General features: G+C 41.9%; 1 protein-coding gene across 2 annotated transcripts in view; it reads right to left on the reverse strand.

Annotated features, from left to right (window-relative positions):
• Positions 1-16769, reverse strand: part of KAT2B (lysine acetyltransferase 2B) — a 130088-nt gene that overhangs the window by 21047 nt on the left and 92272 nt on the right. For both annotated transcript variants that reach the window (XM_089691089.1, XM_089691096.1), the window contains exons 9-11: positions 9266-9402; positions 7336-7544; positions 5915-6041 (exon numbers count right to left, since the gene is read on the reverse strand). In XM_089691089.1, coding sequence (XP_089547215.1) covers positions 5915-6041; positions 7336-7544; positions 9266-9402 — 473 coding nt within the window. The remainder of the gene's footprint in view (positions 1-5914; positions 6042-7335; positions 7545-9265; positions 9403-16769) is intronic.

The following is a 16769-nucleotide window of genomic DNA, read 5'->3' on the forward strand; positions in this document are numbered from 1 at the left end:
GGTGATTACCAAGCATCTCCGATGGGGAGAATGATTGTTTTGTTTACAAACAATCTTCCTCCCTGTCAGCTCGAGCAAACTGCTCGGGATGGCTGTGCACAATACAGCCATCCCGATCAGTGTGCTTACAGTGAAGAGCACACATCCCACCCCCTAGTAAAACACTCCCAGCACACAGTTAACCCTTTGATCACCCCTCACATTAACCCCTTCCTGCCCAATGCCATTAGTACAGTGTCATTGCTTTTTTTTTTAGCACTGATCACTGTATTGGTGTCACTGTGGTGTCAGTGACACCAAGTTAGTTCCCCCCAGTGTCAGAATGTCCGCCGCAGTCCCGCTAAAAGTCGCTGATCGCCGTCATTACTAGTAGAAAAAATAAAAATTCCATTATCTATACCGCCATTTGTAAACGCTATAACTTTCAAGTACAGGTGTACCTCAGTTTACAAACGCCACGGTTAACATAATTTTTGGTTTACGAATGAAAAACCCATTGCAAATAATGCCTTGGTTTACAAATGTTTTACTAATTTTTTTCGCAATACGAAGTGTATGTTGGTGCCAATTTTTAAATGCAATTGCGGGGATTTTTTTTTCTTCACTATAGCTCACAGAATTACCTGTCACTTTCCCAGAAGTTAAAGGCAACTGTTTCTTTTAAGAAACTAAAAGGAAACATTGTTTCTTTTAACTTGGGGAAATAAACTAAAAGAAAACTTTCTTTCTTTTATCTGGGGGGAAAGTGAAAGCTGAATCTCTGAGCTATAGTGAAAAAAAAAAAAAAGCGGTAATTACATTTAAAAACCGGCACCATAATAAAAAAAAAAAAAAAAAAAAAGGAGGTGTGGGGTCCCCCCTCCCATCCATACCAAGCTCTTTGGGTCTTGTATAGATTTTGAAGGGAACTCCCATGCTAAAATGTAAAAAAAAAAAAGAATGGCATGGGGGTCCCCCCCAAAATCCATATCAGACCCTCATCTGAGCATGCAGCCCGGCAGGTCAGGAAAGGGAGGGGGACGAGTGAGCGCCCCCCCCTCGTGAACCATACCAGGCCACATGCCCTCAACATGAGGGGGAGCTTTGGGGCAGGGGGGGCTCCCCCCAAAAGCACCTTGTCCCCATGTTAAAAGGGACAAGGGCCTCTTCCCCAAAACCCTGGCCGGTGGTTGTGGGGGTCTGCGGGCAGGGGGCTTATCAGAATCTGGAAGCCCCCCCCAGATCCCAGCCCCCCCCATGTGAATGAGTATGGGATACATGGTCCCCCTACTCATTCACAAATATACAAATAGTGTAGTGTGAAAAAAGACAGGACACGGTCTTTGACAAGTCCTTTATTAAAAGGAAAAAAATAAAAGAATGTTCCCCGCAGCAGATCCAATGTCAGTCACGATGTCCACCGCCGCCGCCGACCCGAAAAAAAAAAAAAGGCTCCGCTTCCAACGATGGCCCGCAACCATCTGCCTGCTGCAGTGGTTTGACAGTTATTAAATATGTAAGGGGCGGGGCTACCTGGGGACATCACACATGTGACTCCACCATATGATGTCATATGATGTCATATGGGGCGGGGTCACATGGGTGATGTCCCTGGGTGGCCCCGCCTCTTACATATTTAAGAACTGTCAAACTACCGGAGCAGGCAGATGGCCAGGGGTCATCGCTGGAAGCAGAGCCTTTTTTTCTTTATTCTTGACGTTGGTTCTACTGCAGGGGACATTCTTTTATTTTAATAAAGGACTTGTCAAAGACCGTGTCCTGTCTTACTTCACACTACACTTTTTATATTTGTGAATGAATAGCGGGACCATGTACCCCATATTCATTCACATGTGGGGGGCGCCATCTGGGGGCCCCAGATTCCTATAAGCCCCCTGCCCGCAGACCCCCACAACCACTGGCCAGGCCTGGTATGGTTCGGGGGGGGCGCTCGCTGCCCCCCCCCCTTTCCTGACGTGCCTAGCCATTTTTTTAACAAATTTTGGCGTGAGAGTTCCCCTCAAAATCCAAACCAGACCCGAAGGGCTTGGTATGGATGGGAGAGGGGACCCCACGCCGTTTATTTATTTATTTTTTTAATTGCCAGCATTCTTTTACACTCAGCTGTCAGCGGGGTTCCCCACTGACAGCTGAAACATTAAAACATGGTTGTCACTACCAAAATACCGCAAGGCTTGATAAAATAATTAATGCGATATTTTAGTAGCATTTACTTTTTTCTGACCTCCGGAATGGATTAATTGGTTTTCAATGCATTCCTATGGGAAACGGCGTTTTGGTTTACGAACTTTTTGCTATACGAAAAGTCCTGCAAAACTAACTGAATTCATAAATCGAGGCATGCCTGTAAACCAATTAATTTACACTTATTGAGATTTTTTTTTAGCAAAGAATACATTTTGGCCTAAATTTATGACGAAATTTGATTTTTTTTAATTTTTTTTACTGAACATATTTAATAGCAAAAAATGTTTGTTTTTTGCTCAAAATTGTCAGACTCTTTTTGCTTATAGCGCAAAAAATAAAAACCGCACAGGTGATCAAATACCACCGAAAAAAAGCTCAAATCATGGGAAAAAGGACAGAAAATTTAATTTGGGTGCAGCGTTGCATGACCGCGCAATTGTCAGTTAAAGTAAAGCAGGGCTGTAATGCAAAAAATGGCCTGATCATGAAGGGGGGTAAATCCTCAGGAGGGCAAGTGGTTAAAGGCTGGGCAAAAAAAAATCAAAACAAGCAGTGCATGTCTAAAATACATGAGCATTTCCATGTGTTTTGTCTCTTTAAAAATGTTGCAAGAAGAGAAGAAAAATGCTGCATGTACAAATACCTGATGATCTTGCCAAAAATCTAGTAAGCTCCTAACTTCCTGTAGTGAGCAGACAATGCTGCCCCTGCTGCTCAGAAATCCTAAGCAGCATTCTCAGCTTTAGCTGCTGGATTACAAAACTCCTCCCATTCCTGTCCTCTCTGTCTTACTCCATATACATACATTAACGTATTTCTTTGCAAAACAATTCTGCTACCTTAAGCCTGCCCACACACTGTGCATATGGTAAGAAGCTTTTGGGAGATGTAGTTCTGGGGTGCATGCCTACTTCATTTGGAACGTATTTCCTAGCACCTCCCCTGCAACAATTTTACAAGCCTGCTAATTACATCACAAAGAGTTATAAAGGATGATTCTCATTCCAGGAAATAGGTAGGAGGAGGGAGAGGTTTCAAAGTAATTTTCTCCATATTTACGTGGAGCTCATGCTGTCCAGCACAAGTGGCAAGCATGGGATAAGCATGAATATAACACGTCTAAGGGTGTTTGTGCAGTTGAAACAGCAGTTTTTTTCATGTAAACCACACAAACTAAGGCTGGCCATACATTATACAATTTTCTTGAGAATTTTGCTTTATATTTACCAAAAACCATATTATATGAAGTTAATCATGAACAACACTTTCAATTGTATCCAATTAGGCATGCCCTTGCTCTACATAGTTGAAGCTAAATCTAATGGAAATTGGGCAGAAATTGGACAGAAAACTGTAAGAAAATTGTACAGTGTATGGCCAGCCTAAGTGTAACCATTGTGAGCATTCCTAGCAGTTTTATAGTTTGTCCAAGGCCCTGTCACTACAATTTGTACTTCATAACTTGGTGTGCAAGTAAATATGCAAAACTATAAACAAAAGGCATGTAAAATATACCAAATACTTTCATTACATATAATAAAGAACTCCAGTTTCCCCTCCAAAGCCCCCTTTGATCCATTAAAAAAACCCACACCCAACACATATTTTTTTAGGCCAGCCAAGTGACATCATGGGTTTTTCCTAAGCTACAGTTTTAGAAGGTCTTTCCTCCTGGACTGACTCAGTACCATGGGCCTACGCTGTGTGATGGCACAACCCCAGAGAGAGTGTCCACGACATCCTGGCCTCACAGGAATAAGGTTGGATGATGCTGGCCACAAAGGTGCGCACACGGGGTATGCCAGATGTGCCTGGGAGCACCCTAATCACCCATGCGTATTATCGCTCTGTGTGCTGGCAGGGAGATCGGAAAGATCTCTCTGTGACTGGCTGTCATAACTTCTCGTCTAACTGTGCTGGCAAAACCTGACTGCAAAACCGGGATTATAACACATCCTCCTGCCTTGTTACTAGGACATTGCTACATTGACACTCCCAGCTGTTACTGTTCACCTCCACCATCACAGCAGAGAGCTCTCACACACTTAGTTTAGAGTTAATTTGCCAGGTAAGAGAAAGAGCATGAGGGGGGTGAATTAGACAAAAAACCTGCTCTTGTGATGGTGGAGGTTATCAGTAACAGCTGGAGGTCTCTTAGCAGTATCCTAGCAACAAGACAGGATGGGATGATGTTACCTCTGGGAGTTTTTCAGTCAGACTTTGTGAGGTAATTAAATGGCCTACACCTATAGCAAAGGCATTATTCAATTTTGGTCAAAGCTGTACAGTTTGTTTATATCTACAGATGTCCCATAACTGCATAGGCTTTAAGCTAAAAAGTGGGTCTAATGGTCTTGGTTTGAATCAGAAAAAAACTTTCCCCTTGGTCTCACTCCTCCAGAGGTCTCCTTTGTATAAAAGGCAGGAAACAGAGGGATCCATATCACATAAAATTGTATTTTATTTAAAATAGCATAAAACAAACAAATTGTACTTACATTACTTGGTGCTCAGCCCAGCACTTAGTATCACTAGATTAATCTTACATAGGAGCCATGCTCCACTGGCATTTCCTACTTCTATGCATGCATGCGCTCCACTTGTTAGGAATGATGTCATGTGCCTTACTCTGCCCAATGTATGTAACACATTATCCCCCAGACGAAGCTATGTAATCCCTGTAGCGCAACACGTTGGGGAGGGACAGTGAGGTCACCGCATATCTTATCTACTATATGGCGAGTACTGAAGGTGTGAGGACACACACCCTCTGCTTTGTTTTCTACTGCCAGCTACAGCTATTGACATACCCAAAGCGCAATGTTATGTGTTACATACATAAGAGGAAAGGCATTGGATTAAGGAGCGGATTAAAGGAGGGAGTATCCCTCACAGCCTTGCAGCCACACAGGCTCACAGCTCAACTGCAAAGATCCTATCTTTATATTGAAGGAGAGTATATCTGTTTTTGCTGGAACTTTATCTACTCAGTTGCACTTGGGACAGTACTGTTGATCTTTTTCACATCATATATTATCTAGTTTTTTATTTTTATATTTATTTCATTATGAAATTCTTTGTGGTTTATTTATGGAATATTTGCACATTTAAATGAGAATTGCACATTCAGTGATTTGATATTATGGTCACTATTTTAATTTATCAATATTTTTTATATTTCTTTATATCAGTCACTATTAATTATATATTGATTTTTTCACAAACACTTTGGTATGGAATTAGAGCGTGGTAATGATTTGATTGATATTAAACGCATGTTATGAGAGTGGGCAAACCAGCGACCTAATACACATAATTGTCAGTATACCTCAGTGGCTCACAAGGTAATTAGGACTCATAGTTTTCAAAGAAGTCATCAGGATTGGTGAAGATACCATGTATTCATGCAAACAGATATACTGGTGCAAACCCGTTATTTCTCCAACCATCCTGTTACCCTACTTGGATCTACTGACATTAACTGTATATTGAAGAAGAGAATAATTAAGATATCCAGGAGATAACATTTATAGTAGCTGCAAATGTATTCATTTAAGGTAGTGTAGATACTAGTAGAAATAGATAGTCATTCAAGTATGAGCAATATAAACAGATGTGATTAGGAACAGGAAAATTTAACTAAATGAAATACCCACTGTACATTTATTGAACATTCATTCTTCTGGATTAAGAAGGGCTTTTTTAAATGCTGATAATCATTTCTCACCTTTACTTGTTCATTCGAAGTCACAGCACAGAAGACTATCTCTGTGAATCCTTGGCTTGGAAACATTCGAAAGCAGATACCCCCAATGACACGTCCATCCTTGATAAGAGCAAGTGTTTTATGTTTCCTAAAAACAGAAATGTTCTTAGAAACATCAATTGCTCAGACTGTAGCATCACAACTCCTAAAAACATAAGGGAAAAATTAGCTTTAAGAATGTTGCATTTAATTACACCATCATTTTTAGTGATCTATGTCAATTTCCAAAAACTCTTTATGGATGCTGTACAGTTCAGAGGGGATTTGTTTAAGCTTTAGAGAAATCTTTATAGAGGTGTTTAAGTGAAGGATGTTGTGTGAACTCACGACCATACTCAATTAATATCTAGGTGCCCTGGCAGAAACAAAAATTTTTTCCTATAAAAGACCTATACTTAATTTTTCTAGTGCTCTGAAAGAGAAAGCTTAGAATGAACTTGTTGTGTGTAGTCAGGTCATAAGACAGCTTAAACACATCTGACTGTCCTATTTGATTTTCTAGACCTCAGCAACTGCACTTGTAATGTCCATTAATGAGTTGCAATTGGTTATTGCCAGAAACTGACTATGGCAGTATAAGATACACTGATAGACAGACAGGTTATCATGTTAAGATTTTATACATTAGGATTTCATATTTTTAATGCACAACTTCTTTAGCTGAGTTGAACAAGCGTGAGAGTGGATACTTGAATAGCCTGGGTAGGACCTCATCAAACTGATAATGACTGAGTCACGGAGAACACCAAAGTTTTAGTAAGAAATATAATTACTATCATTTTTCTCACTGGAGAAACCCATACAAATGAAATGATTTACTGCATTACAGCCCAGGTGTAACAAGAGTAGAGAAGTGTTTTCAAGTATATTCATGCCTCTTTCCCTCACTTGGCACACATTTTTCTTTGATTAGGATAGAACTTACATACTGAATATATGCTCTTCACATGGAAAACACATGTCTTTGATGGATGGTATCTTTAATATATTTTTAATTCTAATTAGTGCTCAAAGAGTAGTTCATATGAAATCTCAAGTTGATGATTTCAGCATGGGTTTCTGCATTACATCAGAAGGTGGACTAGCTACTAAAGCTTTGTACGCAAACAAAAGTACAATTGTTGGCTTGGAATACAACTTAATAACTGCAAGTCATTTAACCTAACAATGTAGCAAGCAAGTATGTATATAAACAGTACAAAATACAATAGCATATGGGTCTGCTATTATAAAATTACTATTAAAACTATCACCTTTAGGGAACAGAACTAGCTAAACATGGTGTTAGATGATCAACACTCATTTTACCATGATGAAATATCAGCATAACAGTAGCCAGAAGATAAAAAAAGAGACTTTTTTAACATGCATAAGTAACTCACGGATCAAAGACAAGGCGGGTGATATATTCCTTTGGCATCCTTGGTAGCTGATGTGAGAAGACGTTTTGTAAGCCAACAAGCCAAATCATGATCTTTTTATTGGGTTTTTGGTTAAGAGAATTCCCGACAACATGAAACTCAATCACACCTCTGCGCTCTTCCAGCCTGGCTGCCTCATCTCTCGCAGAAATAGCAGACAGAAAGCTGGTCTTAATAAATATAAAATGGAAATAATGAATAAAAAACAGCTCAGCAAATGGTTTCAAATTAAAAAACTAGAATTTTATTACTGTATATTAAAGTTTGGTTGGAGTTTCTATTTACTTTAAAACATTAAAACAGAATAATAAAAGAGTAGATAAATCAGGGAAGGCTTAAGTCAAATCTAAGAGGCAAGTCATTTTAGGATGGCAGGGAATATGTTTCCATTAAATATGAGCTACATTTTAATGGGTTTTAGATATACTGTAGATGTGAGAGTGACACATTTAAATAATCTTATCGAGGAATTTTAATAGCCTTGTTTCTATGTAGTTTGCCATTATATATGCACACTGAGTGACTATACTGGATCATTACATTCGCAGGCTTAGTTATCTTACTGCAATTTTACAGTTCAGGTTTTGTCTGAAATAAACACTGTTAACGCGTTTCACACGTTTCAAGATTAAGCACGAGATCGTGTGAAACACGTTAACAGGTCCTGTATTCATGTCCTGGTGTTTTGTTTGTCCTATGGATCAATAAATACACACTATATTCATCTATCCTCTGGTGTGCGGCTGATCCTTTTTCCTACTGCATCAAACCCTTACATATACCCAGTGAAGTGACTGGCGTTGGGTGATACACAGAGATGAAACAAATCCTCCTACATAAGTTGTACTTTTCTATCTGCAGTGATCTCATCTCTACATCTATTGAAAGTGCTGAATTTAAAAAGCTTGTAAAGCTGTCAGAAAAAAGGGGGTGGAGAGCTGAGGTGACACTCTGCAGAGCTCACTGAGGAGAGATTTGAGAGATGATTGAAGGGAATGGACACACCCCCTCCACGCAGCTCACAGGAGCTGAGGCTGTCACTCTACTGGAGGTTCATTCCCTGTCACCTTTTTTCTCTTGGTGTCATGACAACTTGACAGAAGTGATTCATGCTGATAGCAAAGGAATGACGCAGAAGACAGAAATGACACTTAGTGCTCTTAAAGTGATTCTAAAGGCTTATATTAAAAACAAAAAACAAACAGGTCTATACTTACTTGCTGTGTGCAGTGGTTTTGCACAGAACAGCCCAGATCCTTCTCTTCTCGGGTCCCCGCCAGCACTCTTGGCCCCTCCTTCCTGTCGGGTGCCCCCACAGCAAACAGCTTGCTATAGGGGCACCCGAGCATGCACACTCCCCAGCTGCTGCTCCGTGTGTCCATTCACACACAGAGCCGTGGCTCGGCCCCACCCTCTCTCTTCTCAATGGCTCCCATTGCTGTCTCAGCCAAAGAGGAGAGGGAGTCCCGATGACAGGCTCACTTTGACAAATTAATACTTCCAAGAAAAATTCATTGATTACCTGGATGTTGGATTCATCCTGCCCTAAGCATATTTCTTTCAAATATCCATGCAAACTAACAGATGTCATATTCTCACCATTTCCTCTCCACTTTGTGGAATAATGCTCTATTTCACAGCAGAAAACATATACTTCATATGGCTAGCTTTTTCCATGGTAATACATTATTTACAGTGTACTTTTTATATAGCAGCAGAAATATGTCATCTAAAAATATTGCTTATCAGATAATTTAATGCAATTTTTTAATTAGTTAAATGTATTGTGCATTATTTCTGTTAATTCATCATCAACATAAAAAGAGCATGATCAGGAAAGGTTATAATACCGGTTTTTCATGGTAATCATATATTGTTAATCTAGATATACCTCAGGGCCCAGCATGGCAGCAGGATCTGTGATAGTAGACATTACTTCATTGATCAGTTCAATAGGAATGTCTCCTACTGCTCTGGGTCTTTTGGAATCTTCTGCAGAATAAGGTTCACTACTTTTCCTTTTGTCACCTGGAAAATAAACAGTGATTTTTTTTTTAGTGATTTGCAGTGAACACTGCAAGATATTTTTCCTAGATTTTTCTGAACTTTTGATTGCACTATTTAAAACAGAATAAAGGTGGAATATACTTTACTTACCGTATTTGCCGGCGTATAAGACGACTTTTTACCCCTTAAAAATCTTCTCAAAAGTCGGGGGTCGTCTTATACGCCGGTATAACATGACATGACACTTTTTAGGGGGGCGGCGCGGTGCCGCCGCCGCCCCCCCCCCTTCCCCTAACGGAAGGGACACTAAGTACAGGGGTGGGCAGGGGCTATTTCTTACCTGGTTCCGGTCCCACGACGATCCGGTCCAGGAAGCGCGGCTGCGCCTTCAGTTCGGCCACTGGAGTTCGCGCGGCTGCTCGGCTCCGCCTCCTCACCAGCGATTGGCCGCCAGAACTGTAGCTCAGGAAAGGCACACAGGCGGCCAATCACCGGCGAGAGGGTGGAGCCGAGCGGCCACGCGAAAATCGAGTGCAGGACCAGCAGGTAAGTGGTCAGTGTAGAGGTGCTTCTGCAACCACATATGCTGGCTGCAGCAGCACCATACGAGAACAGAGTCAGCAAGTGTCAGTGGGAGGAATAGTGCCCCATCATTGGTGTCACTGATACCAATGATGGGGCACTATTCCTCCCGCTGATACCTATGATGGGGCACTATTCCTCCCACTGACACCAACGATGGGGCACTATTCCACCCCCCCACTGACACCAATGATGGGGCACTATTCCACCCCCACTGACACCAATGATGGGGCACTATTCCTCCCCCCCACTGACACCAACGATGGGGCACTATTTTCCCCCCCCACTGACACCAACGATGGGGCACTATTCCACCCCCCACTGACACCAATGATGGGACACCATTCCTCCCACTGACACCAATGTTGGGACACTATTCCTCCTACTGACACCAATGATGGGGCACCATTCCCCCCACTGATACTAATGATGGGACACTATTCCCCCCACTGATACCAATGATGGGGCACTATTCCCCCCACTGATACCGATGATGGGGCACTATTCCTCCCACTGGTGTGCACTGGAAGAGGGGTAGTCTTATACGGCAAGTATAGCCCAAACACTACATTTTAGCAGGAAAAGTAGGGGGGTCGTCTTATACGCCCAGTCGTCTTATACGCCGGCAAATACGGTATATACAGTATAAATTCATTTTTTTCTATAAGTGTATGTAAACAAGCACAATGAACTTACTTGCTCCCTTTTGGTCTGCTAAATACACATTTGAAAGTGTTTTGTTATATCTGTTTTCTCTGTTTTCTAAGTGCAAAAAGAACCAGCATGATTCTACATAAATCTTGTGAGCTGAAAACTTTTTATATGCTCTCTGTCTGTGCACAAGAAGTGCTTATGGCAGACTTTCTCAACCTTTTCAACACAGAGGACCCTTAAAATAACTTTTTGGTCTCAGAGAACCCCTGCTAAAAATTACTATATCTACAAGTCATAACACAGAATAGTGTGATGGTCACAGATAGAATAGTGTGATGGTATCCAACAGATAGCTAAAAAGATCAATGGTGTCAGTGAGAACTTATCGGAGAAGCAAAATTTGATCATTGCTAAAGAAACCTCTATCAACCTTGGGAGGAACCCTAGAGTTCCACAGAGCCCTGGTTGAGAAATCCTGACTTATGCAGTGAGGAAGGGTGAGGAGATGAAGAGTGGGCTGTGTTTTTTGTAATCCATCGGAAACAAAGTAGATAGAACTGATAACACATGATTTGATAGAACTGATAACACATGCTTTGGAATTTAGAGCCAAAAATACACTGTGTTGTCATGTCAAAATGGAAGAGCACACTATATTTCTAGCACATCAGCAGTTATTCTTCTGTACCTGCAAAGTTTAAAGGGACTAAAAATGGGGAAATGTGCAACTTGTAGATAATACTGTGTGTTTTTCAGTTTTTTTTTTGCCTTGACATATGCTTTAAAGAGAAACTCAGCAAGTTGTACCCAAAAAAGAGCAGGCAAATGGCTAGTCATCTTTCTTGCCTGTGACCTCTCTGCAGTTGGTCATTACCCCATTACTGAATTACTGTGCTTTGTTCTGTACAGGATCTCTGTGTGGAGGTGGCCATCTTGGTAGGGCAATGCAGTGCTTTTTTTCCTTGAGCAAGAATAGAGAGCAACAATGTCTTTACCAAATCTCCCTCCAAATCTCCAGAATAGCAATCAGAGGCAGCAATGCTGTAGATCTTATACTGCAGATACACAACTACAAGGCTATAGATACAGACAGCAATGCTGTAGATCTTACACTGCAGATATAAAGCTATGAGATTGGGCCTACTGGCCCTGTAGCCATGGACTGGTGAGTGAATTTGTTATAGTGAAGCATGGTGGCCATTCCCCCTGACAGCTATCCCTTTTTATTATTTTTGGGCAGTTTTGTACTAGGGTGACAAAGGGGCTGTCTTACAACTCCTAATCTAAACAGGGTAGAGATACCTGGTCACACCGCATGAACAGTCTTGGTTGCTCAGCGTCTGCCTACAATCCTGCCCACCACCACTGCAGCTCTGCATCCAGGCACAGCAAATATTGGGACATTATCTACTGGGAGTGACTGCCACCGAGGTGTTCTGGCTTAGGCAGACACTCCTCTTAGCCGAGTGGCTGCTTCCATTTGGGGTTCACAAATCTGTTTAACTCTCAACATGACATGGCCTCACACAGACAAAAAGGTGGAGGGAAAGATGATGGGGTGGGCTCCCATATCCCTTAATCAAATATGAAGAACCCTCTACAAAGTTTGCCCTGCCCTTTTCAGGAATTTCCACTATTTTAGGGGCACAGTCCTCAACCTCCTTGTATCAAGGTGGTTATTTTCTGCATCCATATCTGGACTGCATGATTAACTCTCATGGGTTCTCACTGGGTTGGAATGCCTAGGATGCAAACATGGGTGTTCTCTTTCCTATCCTCCCCTTTTGAGGGAGGATGAGGCATCAGAGGAAATTCCTCAGGATAAGAAAGAGGTGAATGCTTTTGAGGATCAGGAATCCTCTGTGGATAAGTCCTCCCAGGAGAAGTCTCAGGGTACAGGGATGTCTCAGACACAGATAACCAGAGTGAGTTTCCTGGAAGATGTGGTACTTACTAACCTTAAGTTACTGTTGCTGCAAACCTCTTCCCCCAAAGTCACTGGTTTCGGGTCCTGGTAGCTGCCAAAGTTTTTTCCAGTGCACACTCACAAGAAATGACATATGCCTACTGAACTCACTCGGGGAAGGTGCATTCACCACCAAAGCATTTCACTCACCAGTAGCTCATGGAGGTGGAATTCTTCAAAAAGCAGTCCAGGTGGATGAGGTCCTGGCCTCTAAAGAAGGTAAGGAAGTTAGAGGCCATCTTTAAGGCATCTTTCTCCCTGGTAAAAGTAGCTCTGCAGCCCGTGGTAACTGTGGTGGGAGTTTGCCAAGCCCTTAAAGTCTAAATAATGAATATGCTCCATTCAAGAGAATCAGACCCAGAGGACCTGGCAAGTCCCGAAAGACTTTCCAAAAGCCTTGAGTTTCTTGGTGGATACCTTGGAGGTCTCCATAAGGCAGCTTTCATGGATAGGCACTATGTCTGTCCACATGACAAGAATCCTGTGACCCAAGTGTTGGTCAGCAAAATTTCTTTGCAAAAAACAAATTGAGGGTACCCTGCCCTTTAAGGGTGAATGCTTGTTTGGACCATTCTGGAATGTTTTTATTTCAATGATGTTTATGCATTTTATCTTAGACAAGAAGGAGTTACAAGCCAGTCCAGAAATTATACATCCATTTTTCCACAAACTGCAACCCATCTGGGCTGATACAAGCAATGCACAATATACAATATTGCAGGACAATTGTCAGTTAATGATAGCCAAAAGGGTCCCACTGGGACTTATACAGTGAGGAATAGAAATATTTGAACACCCTGCAATTTTGCAAGTTCTCCCACTTAGAAATCATGGAGGGGTCTGAAATTCACATTGTAGGTGCATTCCCACTCTGAGAGACAGAATTTTAAAAAAAAATTCAGGAAATCACATTGTATGATTTTTATAGAAATTATTTGTCTTGCACTGCTGAACATAAGTATTTGAACACCTAAGAAACAGCAAGAATTCTGGCTCTCAAAGACCTGTTACTGTGCCTTTAAAAAGTCCACCTCTACTCCACTCATTAATCTAACTTAGTAGCACCTGTCTGAGCTCTTTAAAGACACCTGTCTACCCCACAGTCAGTCAGATGCCAACTACTACCATGGGCAAGACCAAAGAGCTGTCAAAAGACACCAGAGACAAAATTGTGGACCTCCACAAGGCTGGAAAGGGCTACGCGGCGATTGCCAAGCAGCTTGGTGAAAATAGATCAACTGTTGGAGCAATTGTTAGAAAATGGAAGAGGCTAAAGACGACTGTAAGTCTCCCTCGGACTGGGGCTTCATGCAAGATCTCACCTCGTGGGGTATCACTGAAGATAAGAAAGGTGAGGAATCAGCCCAGAACTACAAGGGAGGAGCTGGTCAATGACATGAAGAGAGCTGGGTCCACAGTTTCAAAGGTCACTGTCGGTAGAACACTACGCCGTTATGGTTTCAAATCATGCATTGCATGGAAGGTTCCCCTGCTCAAGTCATCACATGTCCAGGCCCGTCTGAAGTTTGCCAATGACCATCTGGATGATCCAGAGGAGGCATGGGAGAATGTGGTCAGATGAGACCAAAGTAGAACTTTTTGGTCTAAACTTCACTCATCGTGTTTGGAGGAAAAAGAAGGATGAGTTGCATCCCAAGAACACCATCCCTACTGTGAAGCATGGGGGTGGTAACATCATGCTTTGGGGGTGCTTTTCTGAGAAGGGGACAGGACGACTGCACTGTATTAAGGAGAGGATGAATGGGGCCAGTTTATTGTGAGATTTTGAGCAACAACCTCCTTCCCTCAGTCAGAGCATTGAAGATGGGTCGTGGCTGGGTCTTCCAACATGACAACGACCTGAAGCACACAGCCAGGATAACCAAGGAGTGGCTCCGTAAGAAGCATATCAAGGTGCTGGAGTGGCCTAGCCAGTCTCCAGACCTAAATCCAATAGAACATCTTTGGAGGGGCAGCCCCGAAACCTGACAGATCTGGAGAAGATCTGTGTGGAGGAGTGGGCCAAAATCCCCGTTGCAGTGTGTGCAAACCTGGTCAAAAACTACAGGAAATGTTTGACCACTGTAATTGCAAACAAAGGCTTCTGTACCAAATATTAACACTGATTTTCTCAGGTGTTCAAATACTTATGTTCAGCAGTGCAAGACAAATAAATTCTTTAAAAATCATACAATGTGATGTCCTGAATTTTTTTTTAAATTCTGTCTCTCAGAGTGGGAATGCACCTACAATGTGAATTTCAGACCCCTCCATGATTTCTAAGTGGGAGAACTTGCAAAATTGCAGGGTGTTCAAATACTTCTGTTCCTCACTGTAAATGTAAGGCCCATAACAATAAGGTAAGAGAGAAAATGAAAACTAAAGTAAAACTTATTGTCAGGCCTGGCGTCAGAGACTACCGCGACCTGTATAGAGGATCGACCACCCTTCAATGTTCAGCAGGCCTGAAGGGGAGACACCCCCCATGGCCTTTAGTTAACTATTTACAATACTAGGGAAAGAAACATAAAGGGAAAGAAATGAAGTAAAGAGGGAAGAAGGGAAGAGCGAAAAGAGAAATAGAAAAAAAAAATAGAGAGGGAGAAAGAAGAAAGGACATGTGAAGGAGAAGGAACCGGCGGGCGGCCAGACGCGGGGTATAAGACGTGTACTGTTTATAGATTCCCCATATTGTCCACCATCCAGCCTAGGACGGTGCTGAGAGATATTTCATCCAAGGATCCCAGGTATTTTCAAAGTAGGCCAGCTGTGACACAATGTGTAAATAATATGAATTTTCAATTTGGAATATGTCCAACAAATTATGTATTTGCTTTACTATAAAATGCACTGCTAGATTTTAGGTCAACATCATGAACTATTAACTCAAGCCAAAGTAACAAGAAGGACATTATTATAAAGGGGATATAAAGTGGTTTGGTATATATTTTTGCTTTATTTATTACAGTCAGGACCATGGTAAATATATTTCATATTGTATTATCAGGTAACACTGTAGACATCCCTTCACATGTTGCTATAACCTGCTGGTAAGTTAATTGGATCCTGTCTAAATTGGCCCTAGTATGCATGAATGTAAGTTAGGGGTTTTAGATTGTATTCCCCTTGAGGGTTAGGGACTAATGTGAATATACAATATATATGTAAAGCACTGCGTAAATCGACAGCTCTATATAAATACCTATAATTAATAAATCCTATCATGAAGAACAGCGGTCAAACGTTCACTGACCATTATCCAGGTCAGCTTGGCCTTCAGGAGGTCAAGGGTGACCAAGTTGGACTGCCAGGAGTGTGCAATGGATATTCCGGCTGCAGTAAATATAAATGTAATTAGGCGTCTCACATATCCAGGTATGCCTTCCACCGGCTTCCCCAGGAGGGCCTGAAGTGGAGATTTGATAAGATTAACCTGGGTAAGTGAATATATAAAATTATATGTGCAAATCCAGAATCGCTTTACTTTGCTAAAGGTCCACCATGTATGGAGAACCGATCCCTCCTGTCTGCAGCCACGGAAACACCTGGAGAAGGCCCCCTGAGCAAAAGACGCCAAATGGGAGGGTACCAAATACCACAGCAAGAAAACATTATAATTAGCTTCGATCAATGAAGTATTGATATAATTTTTGGAATTGAGCTGCACCAGTTTATTCCACTCTGCCACCTCTAATACTTCCCCCAGGTCTTGTTCCCAGAGTTCCATGTAGGGTAACGTGGAGGAATCCATTTGTAAGATAGTGTATATCATGGATATATGACCAGTGTGTTTATCTAGAGTTCTACAGAAATGTTCTATTGGAGTCAATGAGGACAAGCCACTGGTGCGTCTAAGCGTATGAAGAAAGTGGGTTATTTGTGAGAGGCGATAGAGTTCCTTAGTGGGGAGGGAGGTGATGTTGCTCCTGAAATACTATCCTAGGTATGGGGCCTCTATGGTCGCAAAAAAGGGCCAACTGAAGAAAACCTTTATTTGTCCACCATTCAAAAGCCAAGGGGCTGAGTCCTGGGGGAAATGCCGGATTGCCCAATAAAGGAGCTAGGGGAGTGTGGAGGGATTTAAAGCCATGCTTATACACCAATCTATCCCATAAGAAAAGGGAAAATGATGACGTGGGGCACAAAATTGCGGTTCTATCCCTGACTTTCAGCCATATCATATGGA

The sequence above is a fragment of the Staurois parvus genome, unplaced genomic scaffold, assembly GCF_062004578.1.
Source record: "Staurois parvus isolate SC_StPar_1 unplaced genomic scaffold, SC_StPar_1.0 ptg000021l, whole genome shotgun sequence".
In the NCBI taxonomy this organism is placed as follows: domain Eukaryota; kingdom Metazoa; phylum Chordata; class Amphibia; order Anura; family Ranidae; genus Staurois; species Staurois parvus.